The sequence below is a fragment of the Sciurus carolinensis genome, chromosome 7 (genome assembly GCF_902686445.1).
Source record: "Sciurus carolinensis chromosome 7, mSciCar1.2, whole genome shotgun sequence".
NCBI classification, from domain to species: domain Eukaryota; kingdom Metazoa; phylum Chordata; class Mammalia; order Rodentia; family Sciuridae; genus Sciurus; species Sciurus carolinensis.
The window spans coordinates 141756191-141783638 of record NC_062219.1 but is presented as its reverse complement, the minus strand read 5'-3'; the positions used below and the strand labels follow the sequence as shown (position 1 = coordinate 141783638).

The following is a 27448-nucleotide window of genomic DNA, read 5'->3' as shown; positions in this document are numbered from 1 at the left end:
GAGGTGATGAGGTGATGGAGGTGATGGAGGTGATGAGGTGATGAGGTGATGGAGGTGATGAGGTGATGAGGTGATGAGGTGATAGAGGTGATGAGGTGATGGAGGTGATGGAGGTGATGAGGTGATGGAGGTGATGAGGTGATGGAGGTGATGAGGTGATGAGGGGATGGAGGTGATGGAGGTGATGAGGTGATGGAGATGATGAGGTGATGGAGGTGATGGAGGTGATGAGGTGATGGAGGTGATGGAGGTGATGAGGTGATGGAGGTGATGGAGGTGATGAGGTGATGGAGGTGATGAGGGGATGGAGGTGATGAGGGGATGGAGATGATGGAGGTGATGAGGGGATGGAGGTGATGAGGGGATGAGGTGATGAGGTGATGGAGGTGATGAGGTGATGAGGGGATGGAGGGGATGGAGGTGATGAGGTGATGGAGGTGATGAGGGGATGGAGGTGATGAGGGGATGGAGGTGATGAGGTGATCGCTGACGGTGTGCTGCTATCCTGACAAGGCACCATGTTGACCTGCTTACATCGAACACCTCAGTTACTGATCGGGAAACTAGGGAATTGACAAGGTCGTGCTCAGAGCTATGCCTTCAAAAGAAAATTGTGTGCAGAGCTGTGTGAAGGTTTTGAGGAGCGAGACCTGAGCCGGAGAGGCCACTGGATGAATCCAACAATCTGTCTGAGCGACTGAAGTTAAGGGCTGAAGTTAAGGGCAGTGACGAGGAGACCAGGGAAAGGGGAGCTGGCGAGGCCCCTGGCAGAATGTGCGGAATGCGCAGATTAGATACGGGAGGCCTGGGGGCAGGGAGAATGGCGGGGACTGCAGCAGCAGTTAGTGAGGAGGAGGCAGAGCGAAGGCGGAGCCTGCCAGCAGGGGCTTGGGAAGAGATGTCCAGAAGGCAACCGAAGTGAGGGAGGGGGCCTGGGAGATGATGCAGGGCTATGACTCATTGGTTCAGAAATGGTGATGAGGCAGTGGTGGTGACGGGTTGCATGCACACCTATAATCCCATTGGCTCGGGAGGCTAAGGTCGGAGGATTGCAAGTTTGAGGCCAGTTTTAGCAATTTAGTGAGACCCCAAGCAATTTAGTGAGACCCTGTCTGAAATTAAAAATTGAAAAGGGCTAGGGATGTAGCTCAGTGGAAAAGTGCCCCTGGGTTCAATCTGCAGTACCAACAACAACCAAAAAACAAAAACAAAAACCAGAAACCAGAAAGAAAGAAAAAAGTTAGAAAACAGTGATTCTATGCATTGCATTGTGGACAGGGGACAAAACATTGCATCAGACACAGGATGACAAGAATTTGTGCCCTGGCTTTGTCAATTACTCACTGTTCCATAAATTCAGCAAATATTTAGAGTTGCTGATGTGTCCTACATCGAAGTTCAATTGCAAAGTTAATGCATTAGGGGAAAACAACATAACACTCAGAATTCCTCTCAACCAGTTCTTCAGGAGGCTGAGCTAGGAGGACCTCGAGTTCAAGCCCAGCCTGAGAAACTTTTATGAACAAAAAATAAAAAGGCCTGGGAATGTAGCTCAGTGGTAGAGTGCTTGCCTGGTATGTCCAAGGTCCTGGATTCAGCCCGCAGTAACCACAAAAGAAAAAGGGAAAAAAAATTTTCTCTGGAAAATCCCTTGGGAATGTGTCATGCTACGATGACATACAGTGTGGCTCATTTTCCCTTTCATCTTGATCTAGAGGGCTGTTTCTTCTAATGAGCACCAGATGAACAAGTTGGCCAGAAGATCAGCAAAGTCTTTGTCGCACTCTGAACCCCGCACTCACTGGGTGGAAAGGAGGCCAGGTTGAGATGACTGACCCAACTGGACCTACACAAAATGCGTGTGCGTGTGCGCACATGCACGTACAGTTGATTTGTATAAGTTAAATTAATACGAGCCTGGCTCCACATTCTACCGAGCACAGCTTATGGGTCAGGGGTTGTGCTATATTTAAGGACAGCAAAAATTGATACATGCCATTGCTGCCCTGAAGCTTTGTCTAGAGGGCCACTAGGCACTTGCAACAGAAGTGATAACAGCACAATGTGGCCCAGGAGGCTGGAGCAGTGAATTAGGAAAGGTTTTTGTAGAGAATGTGACTCTCAGCGAATTTTAAAAGCAGATGCAGGATAAGGGAGAAGGAGCACCCCAGAGCATCCTTGCAAGGGACTAGCACGCATCACTGCAGGGAGGCTGGAAGTGGCACAGGTGGGACCTGCAAGTTACCTGGGAGAGTTGGAGTGTGGCATGGGCTGGGGTGGGGTGGGAGCAGCTAAAGAAGACCCCGGGGGCAGCTGAGCTTTCTGTGCCCAACCAAGGGGCTAAGGTGTTGCACTGGGCATGCTGGATTCACAGAGGTTCTAAGAAGGAGAGAGAAATAAGCACATGATCAGAGGTGCATTTTATACAGGTCATTCTGTCACTCTGGAGGATGGATTAGAGTAGGCTGAGAATGGAGGCAGGGAAACTGGTTAGAAAAAATTATACTAGTGCAGGAGACAGAGGAGGGAGGATGACAACATCATGATAGGAAGACGGCCAACGGCTGGATCCCGGTTACTGAGTTTTCATAGCAGGTACTAAGCTTAGCACTTACACCCACCGTCCAGCTTCATCAGCCAATAACCCCACGCGGATGCTGTTGGGTTTGTCATTCAAGCCCGGCTCAGTTCGTATGCTGCCCACCTCCTCCTGGGCCAGTTCTTCCCCTGTCCACTTGGCTGCAGCTCCACTGGCTGCTTTTCTGGCTCCTGAATGCTCCAGGCTCTTGGTAACTCCAGGATCTTTGCAATCCCTAGTCTCCACCTGCAGCCTCCCTCCCAAGTGTGTGGCTGGCTCACCCTCGTTTTGAGGATGCAGTTCATACACTGCCGCTGCCAAGAAGCCTTCTTAGACCCACCTCATCTAAAGCAGTTCCCTTCCTGTACCAACAGGTATATTTCCTTCATAGCACTTTTCCTGATTCTAATGATCTTGCTTACCTGTCTGTCTTCCTCCTCCTAGAATACATACTCCATGAGGTGGGGACCTTATTTGTCTTATTCGCTACAATATCCCAGTACCTAGAACAGTTTCTAGCACAAACATCAGGTGAATGAATATGCATTTTGTAGATAAAAATAAACTACACGTTGAGTATCCCTAATACAAAAATTTGAAATCCGAAATGCTCCAAAATCTGAATTTTTTTGAGCACTGATGTAACACAAGTAGAAAATTTACACCACAAAACTATTTTTTTTCATGTACAACATTATTTAAAACATTAAACGAAATTACCTTCATGCTGTGTGTACAAAGCAGACATGAAATATAAATGAGTTTTGTGTTTAGACTTGGGTCCTATCCCTATCTCAAAGACCTATGCAAATATTCCAAAATGTTTTCAAAATCCAAAATTTAAAACACTTCTGGTTCCAAGCATGCAGGATGAGGATGAGAAATATTCACATTGTTCTACTGTTATTACGAAGAGTAACATAATAACATTAAAATATGTTCCAGGCAGGGTATAATTGATTTAAGCTCACAGATTGGGTAAATATTATTTTCTTCATTTTACAGATGAAGAAACTGGGATACCGAAGTTAAGTAATTTATGCAAAGTCACACTGCGTGTACACGGCAGAGTCAGGGTCAAACTCGTGCTGTCTGGCTGGCTCCTGGGTCCTTGCTTTACCATGTGAGCTGTATTCCCCCCACCCCCACCCCCACCCCCACCCCCTTTTTTTTTTTTTTTTTTTTTTTTTTGGTACCAAAGATTGAACTCAGGGGCACTCGACCACTGAGCCACATCCCCAGCCCTATTTTGTACTTTATTTTGGACACAGGGGCTCACTGTGTTACTTAGCACCTCGCTAAATTGCTGAGGTTGGCTTTGAACTCGCGACCCTCCTGCCTCAGTCTCCAAGCCGCTGGGATTACGCCCCACGCTGTATCCCTGCTCTACCGCTAAGGTTTGCAAATGTCAGGTCACGAGGGTGGTGATGGCTCAGCTGGGATTCCAACCTAGTTCCCTCTGACTCTGGAATCTGAGCCCCAAACACCTACACTCCAGGGAAAGTTATATGAGCAGGGAAGAGGGCTGAGAGATGGCGAGGAGAGAGAGAACCCAGCCTGAGCACACTGCGAATTCAGGGACACACAGGGAGAAGAACACGAGTTCAGCTGTGAGCATGCAGAGGTCCAGGTAGGCGCTGCGCATGCTCCGTTGTGCTTTCTGCTTTGGGAACAGAGCCCATCAGTCAACTCCTCTGAGCCCATCTCCACGTTTGCAAGATGTCGACTTCAGTACCCCCCAGCCAGGATTCCTGTGAAGATTTAAGAGAGATAATCTGGCCCCACCGGCAGATATTCAGTAAACATTATCTCTCCTCCTCTACTCTGTGCCTCTGCTGATAAGAAGAAGCTAAAATATCTGGGAAAAAGCGCTATCAGGAGGAAAGGGAGAATTCTTGAGTGGGTCCAACTATATAACCATAACACAAGAAAGCTTGTGTTTGCTAGGTCTCATCTTAAGATTTGCAGTTATTGCAACAACTGAATGAAAAATGAACAAAACTAGGATCAATTTAAAATAAGTATATAATGTATATGTATGATTATATGAATGGTGTGAATCTACATTGCGTACAAGCATAGAAATGAAAAGTTCTACCCTGTTTGTGTACAATGAATCAAAATGCAGCCTGTATAAATAAAAAAGATTTTACTAAATAAAAGAATAATAAAATAAAATAAGTATATAAATGTTACTGTTCCTCCTCTGGATTTTTCTGTTTATTGTTATTTCTTGCTAAGTCTATTCAATTTTTATCCCTGGATGAGTTATGTATTTTAGTCTTAAAGTTTCTGTTTTGTACAATGGAAACAACAGTCTCCCTTTAAAAGTTTTTTAAAAGGATTGAAGGAGATCATGCACAAGTGATCCAAATATAATAAAATAACATTATTTTTAAGTGTTTTTGTACAAGAAAAGGGTATGCTGAGATCATGCCTTTCCCACAAAAGTAAATTTAATTGGTATTTTTCAAGTTCAAATTGCTCAAGTGGTTAAAGCCATGTATATTTCATCTGTCCTGATATCACATGGTGATGTCATTAATAACGCCCCCAGTGTGGGGTAAGGAAGCAATCTGCAGTGGGCTTGCGTCTGCTACATCACCTTGCAGTGTCATCTCCACCAGGCCCTGCCCCTAGCCTTGAGCTCCAGGCAGACAAATGACCCAAGAGAGGCAGGTCAGCATTCAGCAGCCCCGGGGTTAGTTGCAGGACCTATCTGGACCAAGCAGGACCAATCTGAGGCCTCCCCTTAACTGGTGCTAGAAATATCAGGTAAAGTCTTCCTTTCCCCCCAGGAATGCCAGATGTCAAAACCAAGCAACGCCGGAGCTACTTCCAGCAGTCTCTGATACCGTATGGGGACAAACTGTCCAAATGCGGCCAAGCCAGAAAGCAGCAGAGATATAGGGAAACCAACTCATCTAGTTTGCCTGGGACTTTGCTGGTTCTTGACATGGAAGCTCCATGCCCAGAATGCCCACCTCAGATTTGGGCAAATCGGGATAGTGGTTCATTCCATAGAGAGATGACTTGGTAAGGGAGCGTCCTAAGCCAGGCATGGTGGCACATGCCAGTAGTCACAGGGACTCAGGAAGCTGAGACAAGGAGGACCACTTGAGTCCAGGAGTTCTGGAGCAGCCTGAGAAACATAGTGAGACAACGTCTCAAAAAGAAAAAACAGCAAGTGGGGGTATAGCTCAGTGGTAGAGCGCTTGCCTAGCATGCGTGAGGCCCTGGATTTGATTGCCAGCACCACAAGAAGGAAAAAGAAAAGGAAGGAGGAGAAAAAGGGTCCTGGATGCAGCTAGACTGGAGTCCCTGTGGGCATTGCAGTTATGTGATCCTCTAAGTTCTGATGTTTATTTAAGCTCCTTTGAGTTTCTGACACTTGTGACCTAAAAAGTCATAACCTCTTCTCAAAGAATGTGCACATATAAATAAAAGTCACAGTTAAAAAAACAAAATAAAGTAGGAAGCACACTATTTTTAGAATCAAAAAAACAAATGAGGAAATGTGGTCACGTGATCCTTTTGCGGGGTTGAGATAAATTTTTCGACCAAGAGGCTTTGAAAAAAAAAATGTATACAAAATGGAAAAAGGAAGAGAGACAAATGAAAACATTCCTATGGAAGATAAACATCCAGGCATGAGAAAGGTCAGAACAATGCAGTGGAGGAAGAAAAGAAGTCGAAACCAAAGCAGGTAGCAGCCCTGCCTTAGGGACGGGCCTGCCCTGGAGTGGGAGGAAAAGATAACTGAGTTACCAGACTGGACTGTGAAGAAACCAGCCCAGCCCACAGATGCCCAACAAGATCTTGAGATTCAAAGCAAAGTCTCCAAGGGGACTGGCAGTGTAGCTCAGTGGTCAAGCACTTGCCTAGCATGCACAAGGCCCTGGGTTCCACCCCCAGTGCTGCAAAACCAAACCAAACCAAACAGAAACCACCAGCCCTCTGGCGCTCTACCTTGAGGCAGGTCGGCAAAGGAAAATACCAGAATAACCAAAAGCGCTAGAGAAAATGGACTCTGCTTAAGGCAATATGTAACAATAACTACGAAGGTCTAAGAGGTCGCACGGGTGCCCCCGAAGGGAGAATGAGCTACTGCCATCGGAGCCCGATGCTCTGCAGTGTTGGAGGTTTGGGGTCCCGTTGGCCTTCCTTGGAGAAGGCAGCCAGATGGGAGAGGACCCCTCCCCAACACATACCTGCTCATGAGCCAGAGAAGAGATGTGACAAGTGTGCTGTGGGCTCCCTGAAGAGGGGCTTAAGGCCGGGACCTCCCAGGGCCTCCTTCGGGCCTGGTCGGGTACCATTGCTTATCTTTTCTTTCTTTCTTCCGTCCCCCACCCCCATCCCATGTGGGGGTGGAGTCCAGGCCTCCCGCATGATAGACAAGGGCTCTATCACTGAGCTATATCCTCAGCCCCTGGCCATTTCTAATAAGGTGTTGAAAACCAAGAGATATGCTATTCTCTCCCTAGAAAGACAACATAAAAGAAAGTAAAGAGAGAAAATCAGCTGACGCCATGCGAGTAAGTGAGCATCCTTTCTACCCAGTCTTTCCAGTTTTAAATGATTTCCACTTTGTCTTCTGACGCCATCTGATTCTAGGGTACTACTCATCTTCCTGGAATGTCTTTGGACACCGGGTACACCTGGGCAGGGTCTTTCCATCAAACACAATTTAATTGAGGGTGTTTAGGAGACAGGAGGAGCCTAACTTTGAAGGAAGAAATGAACAGCGCTGTTTGTATTCGCCCATTTGCAAAACACCACGCTGATGCTAATTTTTTGGGGGGTGGGGTACTGGAGATTGAACTCAGGGACACTCAACTACTGAGCCACATCCCCAGCCCTATTTTGTATTTTTCATTTAGAGACAGGGTCTCACTGAGTTGCTTAGCACCTCACCATTTTTGAGGCTGGCTTTAAACTTGCATCCTCCTGCCTGAGCCTTCCGTACTGCTGGGATTACAGGGGTGCACCACTGTACCGACCTGCTGCTGCATTTATAGAACTTTTCCCCTTAAAACCTGACACTAAAAATAGAGGATTTGATGTTATTCAAGGCTGTCTGGGAATAAAGAACCAGAGGCACAGTCCAAATCAAAGAAGGCTCAAGCATGGCCAAGGCTGAAGTCACCTGAGTACCTGAAAAGGTTTTACCTTGCCTGTGAAGATGGGAAAGCATTTGGTGATTTGTTCTCTTCAACTCACTTGTAATTTGGGAAGGCCCCATCTGCAAGCAGTATGTCCTTTCACCCTGAAGCGAGATGTTGCCAAGAATCTAAGAAAGGAAGGAGCGAAGCCCTAGGAAACGTCCCCTCATCCTGAAATGTATCTCTGACAGAATCAGAGTGGACAGGCCACTGACAGGGGCCAAGCTCAGCTTCCTCTCTGGGGAGATGCTCCCTAAAGACGCTCTCTCCTCCGACTCCTGCAAGGTGCCACTGCCAGGCTCACAGGCAGTGTGGACCCCGGATCACTGGTGTCCATGCTCTTGCTACAGTTTCCCTGCACGGCACGTGATGTCTTTACGGGGTTCTGGGCGTTACGTCTTCTGCAAAGAAAGGTGCATGTAGGAAGACAAGGGTTTTCCTCTATGAGCCCCATACTTCGAAGTTGGGGGTCTGAGGTTCTGTGAGCTTCTGTGATTTGCTGTTGCTGAGAGAGGGCAGACTCCAGGGCTCCATACCACAAACCTAGAGCCGAAAGCGTTTTTCTCCTCAACTGAATTATTATTTATTTTACTTTTTATTTTTTTTTTTAAGATGGGAATCTTAGCCAGGTGCAGTGGCGCTTGCCTGTAATCCCAGCGGCTCCGAAGCTGAGGCAGGAGGATCGCAAGTTCAAAGCCAGCCTCAGCAAAAGAGAGGCACTAAGCAACTCAGTGAGACCCTGTCTAAATAAAATACAAAATAGGGCTGGGGATGTGGCTCAGTGGTTAAGTGCCCCTGTGTGCAATCCCCAGTACAAAAAGAAAAAGAAAAAGAGAAAAAAAGAAAAAAAATGGGAATCTTGCCAGGCGCTGTGGCACATGCCTGTAATCCCAGCGGCTTGAGAGGCTGACACAGGAGGCTCACGAGTTCAAAGTTAGGCTCAGCCACTTAGTGAGACTCTAAGCAACTCAGCAAGACCCTGTCTCCAAAGAAAACATAGAAAAGGGCTGGGGATGTGGTTTAGTAGTTAAACGCCCCCAGGCTCAATTCCCAAAACCAAAATAAATAAATAAATCATCTACATCTTCAAAAAAAAGATGGGAATCTTGGTATGTTGCTGAGACTGTCTGTCCCCAAATGCTTGAGTGCAAGTGATCCTCCTGCTCAGCCTCCAAGTGGCTTTGACTACAGGTGGCTCTACCTACCACACCAAGACTTCAATTTTCATAGGGGGATCTTTTGTCCTTGATTTGCTTACACTGATTTTGAAAGATAGAGACACAGGCTTCCCCAAATTGCCCACAGCCCTGCTCTTCCGCACCTGTATAAACACAAGCTTTCCCAAATTGCCCGCAGCCCCGGTCGTAAAAATGGTAAATAATCCAATTGACAAATGGGCTAAAGAAATGAATAGACACTTCACAGAAGAAGATATACAAGCAATCAACAAACATATGGAAAAATGTTCAACATCTCTAGTAATAAGAGAAATGCAAATCAAAACCACCCTAAGATTCCATCTCACCCCAATTAGAATGGCGATTATCAAGAATACAAGCAACAACAGGTGTTGGCGAGGATGTGGGGAGAAAGGTACACTCTTACATTGCTGGTGGGGCTGCAAATTAGTGCAGCCACTCTGGAAAGCAGTGTGGAGATTCCTTAGAAAACTTGGAATGGAACCACCATTTGACCCAGCTATCCCACTCCTTGGCCTATACCCAAAGGACTTAAAATCAGCATATTACAGAGATACAGCCACATCAATGTTCATAGCTGCTCAGTTCACAATAGCCAGATTGTGGAACCAACCTAGATGTCCTTCAATTGATGAATGGATAAAGAAAATGTGGTATATATATACAATGGAATATTACTCAGCCATAAAGAATGATAAAATTATGGCATTTGCAGGCAAATGGATGAAACTGGAGAATATCATGCTAAGTGAGATAAGCCAATCTTAAAAAACTAAAGGAAGAATGATATTGCTAATAAGTGGATGATGACACATAATGGGGGGTGGGAAGGGTTAGTGTTGGGGTTGGAGTTGGGTTTAGGGAGGGGGGCAGGAATGGAGGAAGGAAGGACTGTATAGATGGAGGGGAGGGGTGAGAGGGGAGGGGGGAAGGGAAAAAATGGCAGAATGAATCAAACAACATTACCCTATGTAAATTTATGATTACACAAATGGTATGCCTTTACGCCATGTACAGACAGAGAAACAACATGTATCCCATTTGTTTACAATAAAAAAAAAAAGGACATAACAATAGTACATACCTTATGGAGTAGATGAAAGAGAAATGTATTATTTGTGTAGTCTTTAGCTTACGATCTGATAATAAATGCTTATTACATACGCCACAAAAAAAAAAAAAAAAAAAGAATGTATAAACACAGACCTCTCCCATCTTATCTGTGAAGGCCAGGGGAGCTGACCCGAGAACCTTGCTAACGATAACCCTCCTCCCGGAGGTCAGAGCGACTCAGAACTTAAGATAACATGCTTTACAATTGTATATGTTAACTAATTAGAAAGAACACTGTATAACTGCTTGCCTTTTATTATATAAACCCTGCTAACGAGGGCTGGGGGCCTCTCTCTTAGCGTCACTGGTTAAGGACACAGAGGAACAGGTTCGAACTTGCTAATAAATGACTCTTTGCTGCTTGCATTGATCGTGGTCTCTGGTGGTCCTTGTGGGGTCTCGAGCCTTTGGGCACAACATATGGGGGTTCGTCCGGGATGCCCCAAGCCCACCCAGACACCTGATCATAGAGTCATAAGTGACACCTTCGGCTGGTGAGTAAGGCATTGCCGTGTGTTTTCTGGTCTGGATTGCCTGCAGGTTCTGGTTCTGGGCTGGCATAGTCCTGGCGGACGCGCTATAGGACCCCAGCAGGGTCTCGGGAGATGTCCCCTCGACCCATTGGGTGACCTTGTCGCATCTGGTGACTCTGGCATCTGGGCAGCATTTGTGCTGCATTTGGGCGACTTTGTCGCATTTGAGTAACTCTTTGTCCCATTTGGGTGTTGTGTTGTGCCTGGGCAACTCTTTGATATAATTGGAAATTGTTTGTTTTTGTTGACAAAGTACCAGCTAGCCAATTTTTGATTTAGCGCGCTACGTGTCTGTCTGTTTGTGTATTGTACTATATGGTCTTTACTCCTGCCTTCTATTAAGTTCTTCATTGTGTTAATTCGATCTTAGGCTTAGGGATACTCATTGCAGGGTACTTTACAGTCCTTCTCCTTGTTCCTGAGAGATCTGTTTACTCCAATCCCCCTAGGCAGAGAGCTCAGCAGCTCCATTCCTCAAAAGTAGTAAGAAATAATGTTTTGTGATTTTCTGCATTCAAACCTAACCTGATTTCTCAACCAGGAAGAAAAAGGGTTAAAAAGTCCTGGGTGATCCTCCCTCCCCCCTGCCTGGCCTTGCTGAAGCCTGCATTGAAATGTAGGCTGCAGCAGTCTCAGCGGGAAAGGGGGGTAACCTGAAGATAAGAAAAAAAGAAAAAAAAAAGGTGTCCGTTTTAAACTTCTGGGCTGCTACACAGAACTAACTCATTCTCTAGGATTCTTGTTTTGTTTTGTTTTTCTCTAATGCTGTATTTTTGATCTCATAATTTTGATCCTGCATACCTAGGTTAATGATTTTTTTCTTTTTGATCAGTTCTATTTTTATTCAACTAGAGTTTTTGAACATCTGTTACATTGCAATGGAGATTCACCTGTAAAGTTACAAGGCCTTTGATTTTGTGTTATTTGTATGTCGTGCTAATGTCGTGTTTTGTCTGTATCAAAACTGAGCGCTCCTAAAATTGAAATTTAAAAATGGATCCAAATACTTTTATTCACGTGATTTAAAAGGGTTCAATTTAAATTGGGTAAACTAATAAAAGTAAAATGTCTTTAGAAATAACTCGCAAGTCTCTAGGTGGTCAAACTAATGGAATGTTGATGTTAAACAATGTCTAATCTCAATTGTTTCTAGGACTTTTCTTCAACAGGAAAAAGACAACAAATACTGTTCAGGGCACTTGTCTAATATCTTGGTTTTTACAGAATAAGTGAATTAGAGTTAACATGTATGGGATTACTCAAATGTGTTTGTTGGTGACATCTGATTAATTTGCAAAGCTAAAATGCTCATTGTTAAATGACATCAAGTACTTTTAAGTCCTTAAATTACATGGGGTAACATACTTAAACATTATTGGTGTTTTCATAGGTTGGTAAATTAAAAAGGGTTTAGAATTGCTTTGTGTCATTACTAAAAACAAGGTTATTAAGGGTTATGTTCTAACAGATAAAACCTCAACTCGGAGGGTGAGCGTTCCATCTGCTCCCTTACCACTTCCCCCTGCTCCCCCTCCAGTTCTGCAAAGCTCCAAGGAGCTCTTAGATTTGGATTTAGAGTTACCATCTCCCCTTTCATTGTGTTTCAGTTAGAGTACTATAAACCACAAAGTATTTTATCTTGTTAAATCGGAGTAATTTGTCTAAATTCAAAAATTTCATAAGAGTTGTTTCAGAATGTGAACAAAAAGGGGTCAACAGATAGGAAAGAGAGAATAAAAGGTTCTGGGTTTGGAAATATATTTAATAAAAAGGAAAAGAAAATGTTTCTGGGTAAAAAAGTGCCTGTGTGATGGAATACATGAGGGTCTAAGTAAGTGCTAAGAAAGTCTGTGTGTAAGTAAAGGGCAAGTTTCAACACGTCTGTGTGTAACTAAGTTGGTTGTGTGTATGTGAGACAGCTAAAGCTATTTAAGGTTTTTCCTAAGGTGAAATACTAATGTTCTGATATAAGCCAAAGTTTAATCTATATGGTAAAATGACATGGTAAAATAACAAGGATTTCTTAGAAACACTAATTTACTCTTAACTTTGTGTCTATTAAGTTTTATTCTTTAAAACAATTAGTCTTAAAAATTGGGGTTTATACAATTATGGTTAAACAACTGTTAAGAGTATTGTACTATGTTACAGAGTCTAAATTTTTCTTTAAAAACTGAATTTAGTAAGATTAAAGTGTCAAGGTAATTGTAAAATGGTCACTCCTTGTATATTAAATGTATTCATATTTTCCAGGTATACAAGTTTTTAAAGCAGGAAATTTGTCAAGCTGCTATTCTCCAAAATAAACTTGTCTGTACTGGTAATATTAAACTTAAATAGTACATTTTATTGGGGATTTATTTCTATCATTTAATGTTCTATTATGGGACATATTATCAGTAAGGTATATGTAAAATTGGTTACTTATTTCACTGAGATAAAAATTTAAATGTAAATGTATATCTAAGAGTTAGTGACAGCCTGATTTGTTTAAAGGTTCATATTGTAGAAGGTGAAAGCATTTTGCTACACAAAAGAAAAGTTAAAAGCTCTCTCAGCCTTTCTTTGATTGATTCCTGTTTTGGATATAATGTTAGACTGTGTTAACTAATGTTCATATGGACTCAGAAATCAATATATGTAAACTTCTTAAAATGACATTTAAGAAAGAGTATAATGCACAATAGCAAAAATGGGACAACAATGACTGAGATTGGGGTCCCTGACTTCATGACTGTAGCATGCCTGGTGCCTGGGAGTGTTCCTGTGTAGGAGCACAAGATGCCTAACTGCTGTGGCAGTAGCCTCCCTGGGGAGGCTCTGTACAGGAGTCCTATCAGCTCTTACATTGATATCAGGCACACAGCTCTTGGGCAGAAAGAAATTGTTTTGCTAGATAACCAGTGTTCAGCAGTTCCCTTCTCTAGTTCCTGCCCACCTTACAGTAACTTTGGACAGTGGACTTCTTTGAGAGCTACACGGAGTTCCTAACATTGTACTTTGCAGTTGTGGGAAAAAGTTATGTAGATGGTCTAGTCTCTGTAACTCTCCTGAAAACAAAGAATAATGCTTACATAGTCTTTAACTTAATAATAAGACATGTATAAATGTTGCTAACATAACTCTTTAGATCTACATTTCCATCAGAGAACAGAGCTCCATCTGATCTCAGCTTAATCTTCAAAATCTGTGTTTATAAACCTTTATTTTCTAATACTCCTTTGACCCTCACTGAACTTGAAAATTTGGTCATGCTGGTCATGGCAAAAGGGGCAAAAATTAGTTTTAGGATTAGAACATTTTACTTAAGACTTGTGAAGAGCCCTGCCTTACCTGAGATAAGGCTCTGTCTCACCCTGCTACATGTTAGAATGATTCCAAAGTAAGCCAGACTTTAACTCATTTAAAGTTGTGCTCAAAAGTTTGATGTTTGTTGTAAAGATTACTGTGATCTCAAACAGGGTATATAATGTAGAACTCAGCCAAAATTCAAGATAACTATTATACAAGCTAAATATGTTTTTACTCTTGCTAATTTCATTTTGTAAAACTGTTGCCTGTTACTATTTTGCAGAAGGAGCTGCTTCCAGAACATACAACCTAGGTAACTTGTGATAATAGGCCATCACCTTCAAAACAGATAGTATGTGGTAGTACTTTAATAAAAGGGTAAATGACTGTAAAGTTATGGACATTAAAGTTAAAGGCCAGTACTCTTACTGTATGACTGGTGAGACTGGCTTGCTGGATGATTAAGATCAAACTTAGAAATTGGAATTAAATACAGAGGCCAAGAAAACAAAAAAACAAAAAAACAAAAACAGTATCTTGCCCTCAAAGTCAGCCTGAACCCAGGGAATAAGAGGACTTCTCTAAGGAGTGATGCAACTCTGGGTCACACAACCTCCTGATCAAGGAGATTGTTGAGACTAGAGGATGAGAATCACTCAGTGCATCTGCTGCAGAGGAGGGTCATGGAAAAAGGGAGACACCCCTAATGCTTTCAAGGAAAGCCAACTCATCGAGAAGACCCTGCCTAACCAATGGCACTAATGGAGCTAAGAAGCTGCTCTTAAGTTCTCTATGAGTGGCCCCTGTGGAAACTCAGCTGACTCTTTAACAAGACAGGAACCAGGTCAATTTGACCAGCTTGGTCTTGGACACCCAGCAAAACAGTTAAAACCAAAATATAGCCATTCTTGGGCATTTAAAAGAAATAATAGTTAAAAGTAACTTAAGATGTACACTTGTGTTAACCCACTAAAATTAAGAGTGGAAGCTACAAAAGAAAGATTCTTAGGCAAATGTGCCTGATAACTATCAAGGGAAACTGCCAGAGTCAGAAGATTTTAGTCAGTTTAAGGCCTACAGTCACAGGTAGGCTTTATCTATGTATGCTCGTATGATTATCTATCCCTAAGTAACAGAAGTATAGAGATCTCTACTAAACACAGGTTATACCAATAAAGGGATATTTTACAAAAATCAGATGACATTAAGTAGCTTAACTATATTTTCTAGGGACCTCAATGACATTAAGAGTTAAATATTGTGTTTACATTCCTGATAACTTGGACAATGTTAAAGTCCCCAAATAAAGGCCTTGTGCTCTCCAGCCTTTGCTAGGCCTAGTTATGGGAACAATTTCTCAGTTCTTCCACCTCCTGGTGAGAGATTGACTTCCGTCATTTTCATGATACTCAGTGGCATGTTTCATATGCTGCAACATTTACTTTGTACTAATCTCATTTCAGTACTCATGTCTTTTTGTTCTTCTATCATAGAAGCACCCACCCCCAGATGAGTTTACAGCCTGCTCTTCCCCAACCATACTTCTATCTTGAACCCCTCAGTTGACCCGATTTCTAAAAAGGGAACTCCAAACTGCTTGCCCCACGCTGCCCACTTCCAGCTCGAAGAAGTCAGATTGGTCATCGCCCATTTTCCCTACAGCAGTGAAGGAGTTCCTAGTATTAGAGGGGTAAATGAAGTCAGAATTAAGGACAGGTAGTTAGTGTAAAAATAGGAAATCGGGTCAATTTGAGGAAATGAAGCCATGAAGCCATCTGCCTTTGGAAGTTGGAGACTGCCCCTGGAAGATGAAATGTCAAGGATCTCCGGAGCTCATTAATTACCAAATTTACCTGCCTTTAAAGACTGTAAGCAAGGAGGTCTATGTGCAGCTCTGGGAGAAAAATGTTGGTTTTATGCTAATCATTCTGGAGTAATGAGGGAATCCATGGCAAAAGTCAGAGAAGGACTAACAAACAGAAAGAAAGAATGGGAAGCTAGTCAGAACTGGTTTGAATCCTGGTTCAATTTTTCCCCTTGGTTAACTACTCTGGTGTCCACTGTGGTAGGACCCCTATTATTGTTGCTACTAGCTTTAACTATAGGACCTTGTATGGTCAATAAGTTAATTGCTTTTATTAAGGATAGAATAAATACAGTACAGCTAATGGTGCTAAGGGCCCAATATCAGCCCGTGAAGCCGCAGCAAGGGTTAAAGCAATAATAGAGACCCAAGATTGGCTCTCTAAATGCTCTTGGAGAGGGGGGAATGAAAGATAGAGACACAGGCTTCCCCAAATTGCCCACAGCCCTGCTCTTCCACACCTGTATAAACACAAGCTTTCCCAAATTGCCCGCAGCCCCAGTCATAAAAATGGTAAAGAATGTATAAACACAGACCTCTCCCATCTTATCTGTGAAGGCCAGGGGAGCTGACCCGAGAACCTTGCTAACGATAACCCTCCTCCCGGAGGTCAGAGCGACTCAGAACTTAAGGTAACATGCTTTACAATTGTATATGTTAACTAATTAGAAAGAACACTGTATAACTGCTTGCCTTTTATTATATAAACCCTGCTAACGAGGGCTGGGGGCCTCTCTCTTAGCGACACTGGTTAAGGACGCAGAGGACCAGGTTCGAACTTGCTAATAAATGACTCTGCTGCTTGCATTGATCGTGGTCTCTGGTGGTCTTTGCGGGGTCTCGAGCCTTCGGGCACAAAAATTTGACACGGATAAAATTAACCACCCTCTGGCAAAGTCATCACCAACATTTACCATGAACCCAAATCCATATTTTTCTTAAAAAAATAAGAATGACAAACCATTATGTTACTTTTGCTGAGTAACATAATGCTTTCATCTTAGTACAGCACCTGAGGCAGCTTGTGGCTGAGACCAAACCTTTATGAATTTTAATGGAATAGCAGAAGTAGAAAGAGAATAAATATTTAAATATGAAAATGGGCCTCTAAGTACCTAATGTTCCCAAGTCATATGCCATTCATGGAACAACTCAAGGGTGAAAAGATATAGCCAGCGGGGAAGGAAAGTCAGGGAAAAAGAAAATGTGTAATGCAGAAGCTAGATGGTTCATCAGACTAGTCACCCAGGGATGCAGAGGCCAAACGTGGTATTTTCCACAGAATGTGGGCGTGTTTATCACCCAACAGGCCCTGCCCTGCAGCCCCAGAGTACTTACCAGCGTTTCCAACTTGGCAGACCCCCAACAACCTGAACAATGATAGCTTTTCTCTTGCTATAATAATGCTGTCTAGTTCATTAGAGATCCATTTTGTATTTTTCATTGAGTCCAAAGCATGCTGTTTCTTTCCAAAGGAATTTTATCAGGTTTTACATATTTATAAATTAATCCATCAGGTAAATAAGTAAAGGTAGAAATGTGCTGATAAAACATAAATGAGTTTTTCCGGGGATCTCATTATTTATCTGAATTTAAATGTCTTTTTTCAGAAAAACAACAAACAAACAAAAAACCCACGTAAATATAATATGGCACCTGGGTCCAGATATCCCTTGGCTCACTGAGTTTAAGGGGTCTCAGTTGTGGTGCCCTAGTAAAGCCTCGCACTTTACATTCATTCATTCATTTATTCTCTTTCTTGCTCACTCATTCATTCATCTAATAAATATTTATGAAGCACTTCCTAAGTGTTCTGAGCACACAGATTATAGGGAAGTTAACAAAAGAGAAAATGTCCTGGACTTCACAGAGTTCATGCAGAAGAGGCCAACACCAAATCCATGCAAAAAGCTAAGTATGATTGTTATGGATGGTGACAGGCTCTCCGTAGGGAAAATGAGGTGGCGTGCTAGTGCTCTGAGATGCTGTCCCGAGAGCTGAGATCCTGCAGGCGAGGAGAAGGCTGCACAGCTCTAAGGGGAGGCAGGGGGATGGCCAAGGCAAAGACCTGGAGCTAAAAGCAAATCTGACAAATCTGGAGCAAAGCAAGTGCAGCAGGTGGACTGAGAACAGAAATACCTATTGTGGGAAAGATTTAACAAGTGATGCGTGCAAAAGAGCATGATAAACTGCAAAGTGATACCACAGAAGGGTATTATTTGGTAGTGCAAGAATCCTTGAATGAGCTCACAAAGAATATCATTCTGTATTTAGAAAGGACTAAGGCAAGAACTGTATATTTCAATTTTTTCATTTTGTATTTCCCAATAAAAAATGGCAGGCTCTTCAAAAGCCCTCTCAAATATAGTCACACCTCAGTATTCCTGGGGGACTGGCTCCAGAGTCCCCTTCAATAACAGAATCTGCAGATGCTAAAGTCCCTTCTACAAAATGGCGGAGTATTTGCATGTAACCAATGCGCATCCTCCTATGTACTCTAAATCATCTCTAGATAACTTAAATACCTACAAAATGCAAATGCTATGCAAAGAGTTGTTTTACCGTATTGTTTAGACGATCACAAGAAAAAGTCTGCATATGTTCAGCACAGACTCAAATTTTTTTCTAATTATTTTCCATGCAACATTGGTTGAATCCAGAGATGGGAACCTGTAGATAAAGAGGGCCACCTGTACATCCCCTTTATGTGAAATATGGAATTGCACCTACCTGGAATCCTATTGAGTGTCACCCAGTAATGTTCATCAGGACTGAAAGTGTCTTTGGACCACTGGAGCAAATCAACAGCCCTTGGGTCATGGAGAACAAAGTTGGCAAATTCTCTTGACAGAGCCACATAGGCAGAGCCAAAGTAAATGGTGAGATTGTGGGGAGGGGGTGGTTTCAGCGCTGTCGTTCTAATCACATAGGAAAGCTCTTTGCCCAGATGCTCCCGGTGGACATACTTGGTCCGACCAATCGCATGAGCTGGGGGCAGCACCCCTGGGGTAATGTTCTTCCCTTTAAATCCTTTCAGATACTGAACTATTTCCTTGTTGGTTTTCAGGGGGAAATCTTGCCCACAGGTGTTGAGGACGTACTTCCAGGGGACCTCTGAGGTGGACAGATCTTTGATACAGTTCACATCAGCCTGGAGCCTGGAAATCCCACCATAGACCACTGGTTCCATCTTAGAAGCCAGAAAGGCATTTGGGAAGCAGCTCAGTAATTGTTCCACCGCATCTTTAAATTCAACTGTGGCCTTTTCATCCACATGGACACAGTAGATATTTTGGGGCATGAAGATAGCCCTGAAGAGCCTGGCGAAGGTTTCAAAATTGTGATGGATGACCATTATATAGGCCAAAGGGAACTCCACTTCTTCTTGAGATAAAGGGGCTGTGATGTAGTGACTTTGGGTCAAGTATTCCCTGCAAGAAGACTTCTCATAGATCGTTAGTTTGTTTCTCCACAGGAAAGGAGTTTTCCCGTTGATAAAGGATGTGCAAACTTGAGTCAGCATTAAAGTGTCTGAGCTATTTAGCTTCTGGTAGCTTTGATCTCCCCCAAAAGTGAACACATAGAAGACGATAAAGATGGTTACAGTAGAGACAGAAACTATAAAGAGGTACCGCAGGGATGAAGGCATACCTCAAGGAGGGGAGAGATGTCAACGTGCGCCAGAATCTGTAACTCCTTCCCCAAACTTACTTTTTCTCCCGAGTTCCTATTGCGGCACATAGTCCAGTCATTTCTGCTGGGAAGGATACGCTGAGGATTCACTCAGTTTCATCCAGCTGCTGGTTCTCTCCCGGAGCTGCTATCAGAAACCGATCCCGCCTCTTTCCAGCCTCCTTTGTCTGAATCCCAGGAGCAGGTTGCCGAAGCCCAGCCTTTTCCTCCTCCCTCTGCCTCGCCGTGTGCGTCTGCGAGCTGCTTTGCGAAAACTCTGGCAACTCTCCCCGCCGCCCCCGGGATTTCGTTTCTCGGATCTCTCTCCTTTCATTTCCCGAGCTTCTTCCCGTGACCCCTCTTGTCGTTACCGGTTCGGGGTGTTAGCACAGTGACCCGCAAAGTTGCGATGAGCTCGGGCAGGCGCACAGCTTCCTGCAAATCATCCCGCGGGCTGCCGAGCTCGCCCCCTCTTGCTCCGGGCAGAGCGGCACAGCCGGGTCCCTCGGCGGCTCCCGCACCGCCCACGAGACACCGCGTAGCCTCTGCTCCCCGGGACGCTCAAGTGTCACGAAACCTGACTCAAGTGTCGAAACCTGAAATAAAAGGGAACCTCCCCCGTCCCCGCTGCACTGTCAGCGCTCCGGCCCCGCCCCGCTCTTTTCCAAAACAGCAGCTTCCAGGGGGAGGAATTCCAGTCCCGAGCATCTGGAACTGCAGGGGCTCTGGGCCCGCGGCTTTGAAGCGAGCCCCTCTCCCCTGGCTTCCAGCATCCGCCCCTGGTGTTTGTTGTACAACGTGGAGGTCAGATGAACAAGTCCCGAGCGACATCCCCTGGTGTGGATGAGACCGGAAGGCTTGCAGACAGGAACTTGAATCCTGGCCACCAGTCTGGTTCAGATACGGGATCAAAGGGCGTTCGGGTTTTAACCATCCAGAATGCGCAGAGAAGCGTCTTATAGAGTGTTTTACCAAAGGTAGGAAATGCATGTCTTTTCCCATATGTAAATTGTATTTTGGCCAAAGAGTTTGGGAGTGTCTCACTTTTCCATGACTTATGTTGTAACGAAATATAGAGTAAAGCTTCTTATTTAACAAGCTCTTTAAATGACTTTTAAAACACCAAATTACCACCTTTCCCATGTTCCCTATTTGTCTAAACTTAACAACTCAGAACCTCTAGCCCACAGCATTAACTCCTATTGGAAACTGGGCCTCGAACCCAGCCCCTGAAGAATGTCCTTGAATGCACAGCTGCTTCTTCCTTTTGGAAAGTCTGTGCCCTACTGTTGATGGCATCCTTAGGACCACACACTGATTTCCTGCTTTCACCCTGGTTAAGAAACCAATGCAACTACTGCCCATGACTCAAGGTACCCCAGAATCAAACTGAATGAAATATTATATCCTGAACTCACTGCAGTTTGGTTTTCTTTCTACCCAGTATTCACTGCATACCCATGTTCACTGCTGCAATATTCACAAGAGCCAAGTTATGGGTCAGTCTAGATGCCTATCACTTTTCTTCTCATTCTCCCAGCATTCATTGTATACATGTTTTATTTTCTGGTCTATATATATTTTTTTCTTTGCTGAAGTCTTCTCACACCCACCACAAACAAACGATTTGCAGCCCAACGCTGGAGTTTTAGGCCAATTAGAAAAAGAAAATGCAGCCATTATATGGACAAAGCAGATCAATTTAATTTTTTTTTTTTTTTTTTTTTTTGGGTGCTGGAGATCGAACCCAGGGCCTTGTGCTTACAAGGCAAGCACTCTACCGACTGAGCTATCTCCCCAGCCCCCAATTTAATTCTTAATGTCTTGTAGGGTAGAGCAAAAAATTACCTAATATTCCTGATAAAGGAAAATTCAATCTCCAACTTCTCTTTTTTTCAAATGATGCTTTTAAATATTAGGTTATTATGTCTACTATTTCTGAGCAACTGTGAGTAATTCAGTATCTGGCTTGGTGAAGTCTATGGCTTAAAATAAATATTAAAACTTTTACAGCTTGACAATATATTCAGTGTAGAGATACTACATAACTTAATTAGGGCAACAGACTCTATATTAGTATTTCCAACTGGTCTGTAACACAGGGGTTCAGATTTATACAAGCTTTTGGGGATAGACATTAATGAGGGCACTAAAAATATAAAGAAGTACAGACCCTGGCCAAAATAGGGACTTCCATACTATTTCTGGATTCAATCCAGTACTTCAAATGGCATTATTTATGAATGAAAAATATAGCTATTTTCTCCCCTCAGTGATTCTGCCTGTCTGGGCCAATCCGCCCACCTTAGGTTATAGTACTAAAAACCCCTACAGGAGACCTTTTAATAAAACCACATCATATTAAAGGATGTCTGCTGTTATCTTTCCTTCCTGATGATACAACCTGCTTATCCAGAAAAGACACTCCAAGCTTTTGTGCTACTGAGACTGGATGGCTCAGCCTTCCCTACCTGCCTTTTACTGCAGCCAAGGACAAAGTTGACGCTTGCAGGCCTAGCAACCAAGCTTGTTCCTCACTTTGAAAGCAATTATTCCTGAATCAGCTAATTAATCAGGCTAGACACATTTACCCTGCCCTGGGGCTAGTAGAAAGGCTTTTTTTGTTTGTTTATTTGTTTAACATTCAGAAGTCTTTATAGTCTACTCATCATTTAAGACTTTTTTCCCAATTATGAAAATAGGTAGAACAGAACTTCAACATAAAGAAGGTATCCATTACTTGAAATGAGGGAGGACTTGGAATTTCATTGAATAAGAAAAATAATCAAAGGAGGAAGGGAAGAAGTGTCCATGGGCCCCAGGCCTCTTGGCTTTCCCATAGGAAGGAGCAGGAGGTAGGCTGGACCTGACTCTGTGAGACCTAGAGAAACCAAGTCGGATGCACACAATCTGACTAGGCCGACTAGTGACCGAGGTAGAAAAGACTTTGTTGTTATATTAAAAAAATAAAAATAAAAACAAAAACAGAAACGTCTTATGCTTAATCTTGTTGTTAGAGAATCACACAAAAAGACAACTGTTGTAAGACTTCCGGTCACACTTCCTTCTGCAACCTTCCTTGGCTTCATACCAAGGCCCATAATTGTCCTGGGATTTGTTTTTCCATTCTCAGTCCACCACTAGTCTTTACTTGGGAAAGAACTTGAAAGGACACAGGTTTGAGCAGAAACACTAGATCAGTAAAGTTAAAATTTATAGCAAATAGGGCACAGCAAAAAGGTTTGACTTGGATAAAATTTGTTGAGGCAGCATCGAGGGGCTGAGTTTAACTGGTAACAGAGGCCAGCTAAATGCGAGGAGGGAGGTCTTGTCAATTCTTGGGAGTGCTGATGGGTTTTCTTCTGGAAGGGCATTTGGTTTATTTGTTATTGAAGCAGGTCAAATGACTCAGGGATTCATAATTATAACATACAGGGACTTGTCTTCTCCTTTGAACTTAGTCATAGGTAGGAAAGCAGAGGAGACTGGTGGCGGTCCCGTTCACTTTGGACATCCAATTAAGAAACTCTGTTCCAGGTGGTCAGATGGTTGGTAAATACTACTTTTATTTTATTTTTTGAATGGTGATGATCATGATGCTAGAGAGAAGAAGGAAGAAGGCATTTCTAAAACACCTCTTTAATTAGAACGACAATTCTCCCATAACGGAGATGTCCTCCAAGAGGGTTGGTTCACTGGGGAAAATTCTCCTCCTGGGACCCAATCATTTTACTTTCCATATCGTTCATCTAATTAACAACAGAAGAAGTTGTTATCTAGATTGTAGAACCCAAAGCATTATTTTAAATTATCTCACAGGGGGGAAAATGTTTAACATGCTGTATTTTATTTTGTTTTACTATCTTATTTATTTATTTTTTGCAGTACTGGGGATTGAACTCCAGGTGCTCTACCACCCAGCAACATCCCCAATCTTTTTTATTTTTCATTTTGGGACAGGGTCTCATTAAGTTGCTGAGGCTGGCCTTGCACTTTCAATTCTGCCTTGCCTCTTGAGTTACTGGGATTACAGGCATGCCCCACTGTGCCCAGGCTGGGAAACCCAAGGGGCAAGTCCAGTGGATCACTGTAGACCATGTCATTACACCTTGAGCTAGAATGAGCTGCACCAGCTTCAGATGCAGCGAAGATACCATGGAAACCTGGATGCTGAATGATTTTACGCAAACACTTGCAAAACACAAAACACAAAGTATTCAAATAGGCAAATGTTGAAGCACAGACAGGCAAGCAGCAGGCTTCTGCTAGTGTGCATTTAACAATTAAAAATTTAAAAAACTGGGCTGGGGAGATAGCTCAGCTGGTAGAGTGCTTGCCTCGCAAGCACAAGGCCCTGAGTTCGATCCCCAGTACCGCAAAAAAAAAAAAAAAAAAAAAAAAAAAATTAAAAACTAAGATTCTGACTTTTAGGGATTTAGAAAATAAAAATAAGTTACCAAAAATAAGTCATGGCCAATTCACATCTTTTTAAAAAATTTATATATATATATTTGGGTTTTTTTAGTTGTCAGTGGACACAATACCTTTATTTTATTTTTATGTGGTGCTGAGCAACCAACACAGGGCCTCACGTGTGCTAGGCAAGCGCTCTACCGCTGAGCCACAACCCCAGTCCCCCGATTCACATCTTAAGATGAAACTTACCACTGAGTTCATCTGTGGAAATCAACTATTTAACCTTGGGAGGGTAAATGGCTCATTAATTGTGTTACCAAAACATTTGTTTCTATAAGAAGTTACTCTAATTTGGTGTGTCTGTAAGCTTGGGGTGAGGATGATCCACATCAGTGGTTTCAAACTTTAACTTCATATCTCCTTGTCTGGAGGGGATGTTAAAATACAAAGCTGCAGGGTCCCACCTCAAGAGTTCAGTAGGTTCCCAGTCACTTGCTGATTTACATTTTGATCCCAGATAGTGCTGATTTTGTGGATCCCTGGAGTTTGAGAATCAATGGACCAGAGACCAAAAGTCTTTGGTTTCCTGCCCCCCCCCCACCATGGTCCCAAATGATCTACTTTTCTACAACTAAGAAACATACCAAAAGAAAAAAAAATAAAATTAAAAAAAAAAAAAAAACAAAAAACCAATGTTTGGGGGTAAACAGCATGGTACAATTTGCAAATAATTAATAAACATGTACTCAAATTCCTAGAGCACAGTTTACTATGGAAAACAAATATGTGGTAGAATTGCCCCTCAGTCTTCACAGGGATTGGCTCCAGGAACCACCCCTAACCTACCAGGATACTAAATTCCCGGATGCTCAAGTCCCTTCTACAAAATGCTGTAGCATATGCATATAACCTATGCACAACAGTATAAATGCTATGGAAATATGTGTTATGCTGTATTATTTAGGGGATAGTGATAAGAACAAAGTCTGGACATGTTTAGTACATATGTGAGGGACGGGTGCTTTTAATCTAAGTTTGGTTGAAATGCTGGTTTCAGAACCACGGACGTGGTGGGCCAACTGCACTGGGAAGAATGGGATGAAATGGGTATAGAGAAATGTGCTGGTGCACATTATTATTTAAATGACAGGAACCCTGGTTACACTTATCCTTCCCCAAATGCCATCTCTAATTACTGTACACAGCAGCCACACCTGTGCATAATCCATCTTTCGCAAATGATGGGACAGGGTACCCTATCAACAAATACTGCTGAATTGACTAGCTGGTCTTTCATAAGCCTGAGCTAGAGGAACACGGAGGCTTAGGACTGAAAAAGGAGAGGCAGAAAACATCGATGAAGCTGCAGAGCAACCAGAGTGCTCAGACACCGCTGGGGAAGTGTGAATTAGTACAACTCTGAGAAAATGACACCATCTAGCAAAGTTGAGCACATCTGCGCCTTATGACTCCAGCAAGTCCATCCCTAGGCATTGGATTAACAGAAGTGGATCTATACCTATCAAGGGCAATGGACTTCCATGCTCACTGCAGTCATATTGATCATGGGCCCAACCACCCATGAACAGTTATTACGTATCAGGTTTGCTCAACCTTGGTGCTATTGGCATTTGAGGCTCAAAATGCCTTGTGCTGGGCGTGGTGGCGTGCACCTGTTCAAAGCCAGCCTCAGCAACTTAGTGAGACCCTAAGTAACTTAGTGAGACCCTGTTTCAAAATAAAAAATAAAAAGGGCTGGGGATGTGACTCAGTGGTAAAGCACCCTTGGGTTAAATCCCCAGAACTTAAAAAAAAAAAAAAAAAAAGCCCTGTTGTAAGGGTCTGTCCTGTGCATGGGTACACTGTGGGATATTTGGGGGCATCCCTAACCTCTACCCACAAAAGGCCAGTAGCACCCTCGGCTTCCTCCCCACACCAGCTTTGACCACCAAAAGTGTTTCCGGATATTGGTCTTCCTCTCTGCACAGTAATAAGAATGAATAAATGAGATACAGCAGAAAAAGATGAACCTCCTAAACTTGATGTTAACCAAAAAGAGTCAGATAGAAAGAAAAAGTACATGCTTTACATTTCCACTTGTATAAAAAGGACAAAATCAGGTACAAGAAACCTATGCTGTTAAAGATCAGAGTGTCCACGGGATGCTGTTACGTGAATGTGCTGAATGTCTATTGCACGTGCGCCATTCTGTGTCACACGATACCTTCCCAAACAATGAGGGGTGAATGGGCGCATCATCTCTTTCCCCAGAAAAACTACTCCAAGAGGGTTTTCGAGGTGAGTGGGGAGCAGGAGCCCCTTTTGCATAGCTGGCATTTATGGAACCACTTATGGTCCAGTACTCTGCAGGGCTACATCCCAGGGCCCCTATGACTGCTCATGGTATCACTACCCTGGTTCCTCTGACACCACTGTCAGCCACAACGTAACCATCTCTCCTTCCTGCCCGTGAGCAGTGTCTAGCAGACACAGAGCCACAGAAAAAAGAGGCTGAAACTTGATTCAGAGCGGCTCTGAGTGTGAACATAGATCTGGGCGCCGGCCCTTTAAGGCACTTGGACTCTACAGAGGGTGGGGGCTGCACTGAGGAGCAGAATGGGTGGCAGAACAGGGAACCAGGAAGTATGAGTGACAATAGCTGGCATCTGGGGTGGCGACACACCCACTTTTCTAATATGGAAACTTGGGTGTCTGGTCTCTGGTCTTTGCCTGGCTCACCCGGCTAGGAAGGGGCGGACCTGGACTTGAACATGACAACTTTGTTCTAGCTCTGGCTCATCCCATCCCTTTACCATCCTGTGCCCTTTCTGGGAGGTCCAGGAATGTCTTGGCCTCAGGGTCAGATCTGCTCCACCGAGAAACACTGGGAAGTAGGAGAGTGTGTCGCTTCCAGTGAGGTGGTGGATTCCCTTCCCACGCCCTCCCTTCTCTCACATTCCATCCATCAGCATCGTCATGGACGACACACCTAAGCCAGAAACACTGCGGCCTTGCTTTTCCTTTCCCTCCAGAAGTTTGTAAGCGGCTTCCTTATTGCTCACAAAGCCACTGGGGGTGCATCTTCATTGTGGGTGCTCCCTCGTCCCCCGTGGCAAGCTCCTTCTGCCTGTCCACGCGGCCCAGCTGCTTCTTTCTGGCTCCTTCGTTGTTGGTCACATCAAGATAGCTGCATCCTTTGACCAAAGTCTGAAAGTCACAGTTCCCTAAGCGTTCCGTCCACAGTATGGTTTCCAACCGATCCCTATGTTCAAATGTGGTAACAGTTTGCTATTACTGCCCTGGGTCTTGCAATATCCCTATTTTCTCTCTACTCTGCGTACATCTTCAAAAATAGTTCCTTTATTAAGCATCCCTGCTTCTATTGCTTTTTTTTTTATCATACTGAGGACCAAACCCAGGGCCTCATGTATGCTAGGCAAGTGCTTTACCACTGATTACACACCCAGTCCTAAGCCCTCTCTCTCTGTGTCTGTCTCTCTCTGTCTGTGTGTGTCTGTGTGTGTGTGTGTGTGTGTGTGTGTGTGTGTGTGCGCATGTGGTGCTGGGGATTGAACCTAGGGTCTTGGGCACACTGAGCAAGTGCTGTACCACTGAGC

At 43.5% G+C, this 27448-nt stretch overlaps 1 protein-coding gene across 3 annotated transcripts in view; it reads right to left on the bottom strand.

Annotated features, from left to right (window-relative positions):
* The window catches only part of LOC124988358 (N-acetyllactosaminide beta-1,6-N-acetylglucosaminyl-transferase), a 118295-nt gene that overhangs the window by 46391 nt on the left and 44456 nt on the right, over window positions 1–27448 (bottom strand). The window contains exon 1 of one of the 3 annotated variants that reach the window (XM_047557795.1): window positions 18474–20402. The exons of the other annotated variants lie outside the window; for them this stretch is intronic. Coding sequence (XP_047413751.1) covers window positions 18474–19392 — 919 coding nt within the window. The 5' untranslated portion in view covers window positions 19393–20402. Of the gene's footprint in view, window positions 1–18473; window positions 20403–27448 lie in introns of those variants that run through there. 3 annotated transcript variants of the gene reach the window in all.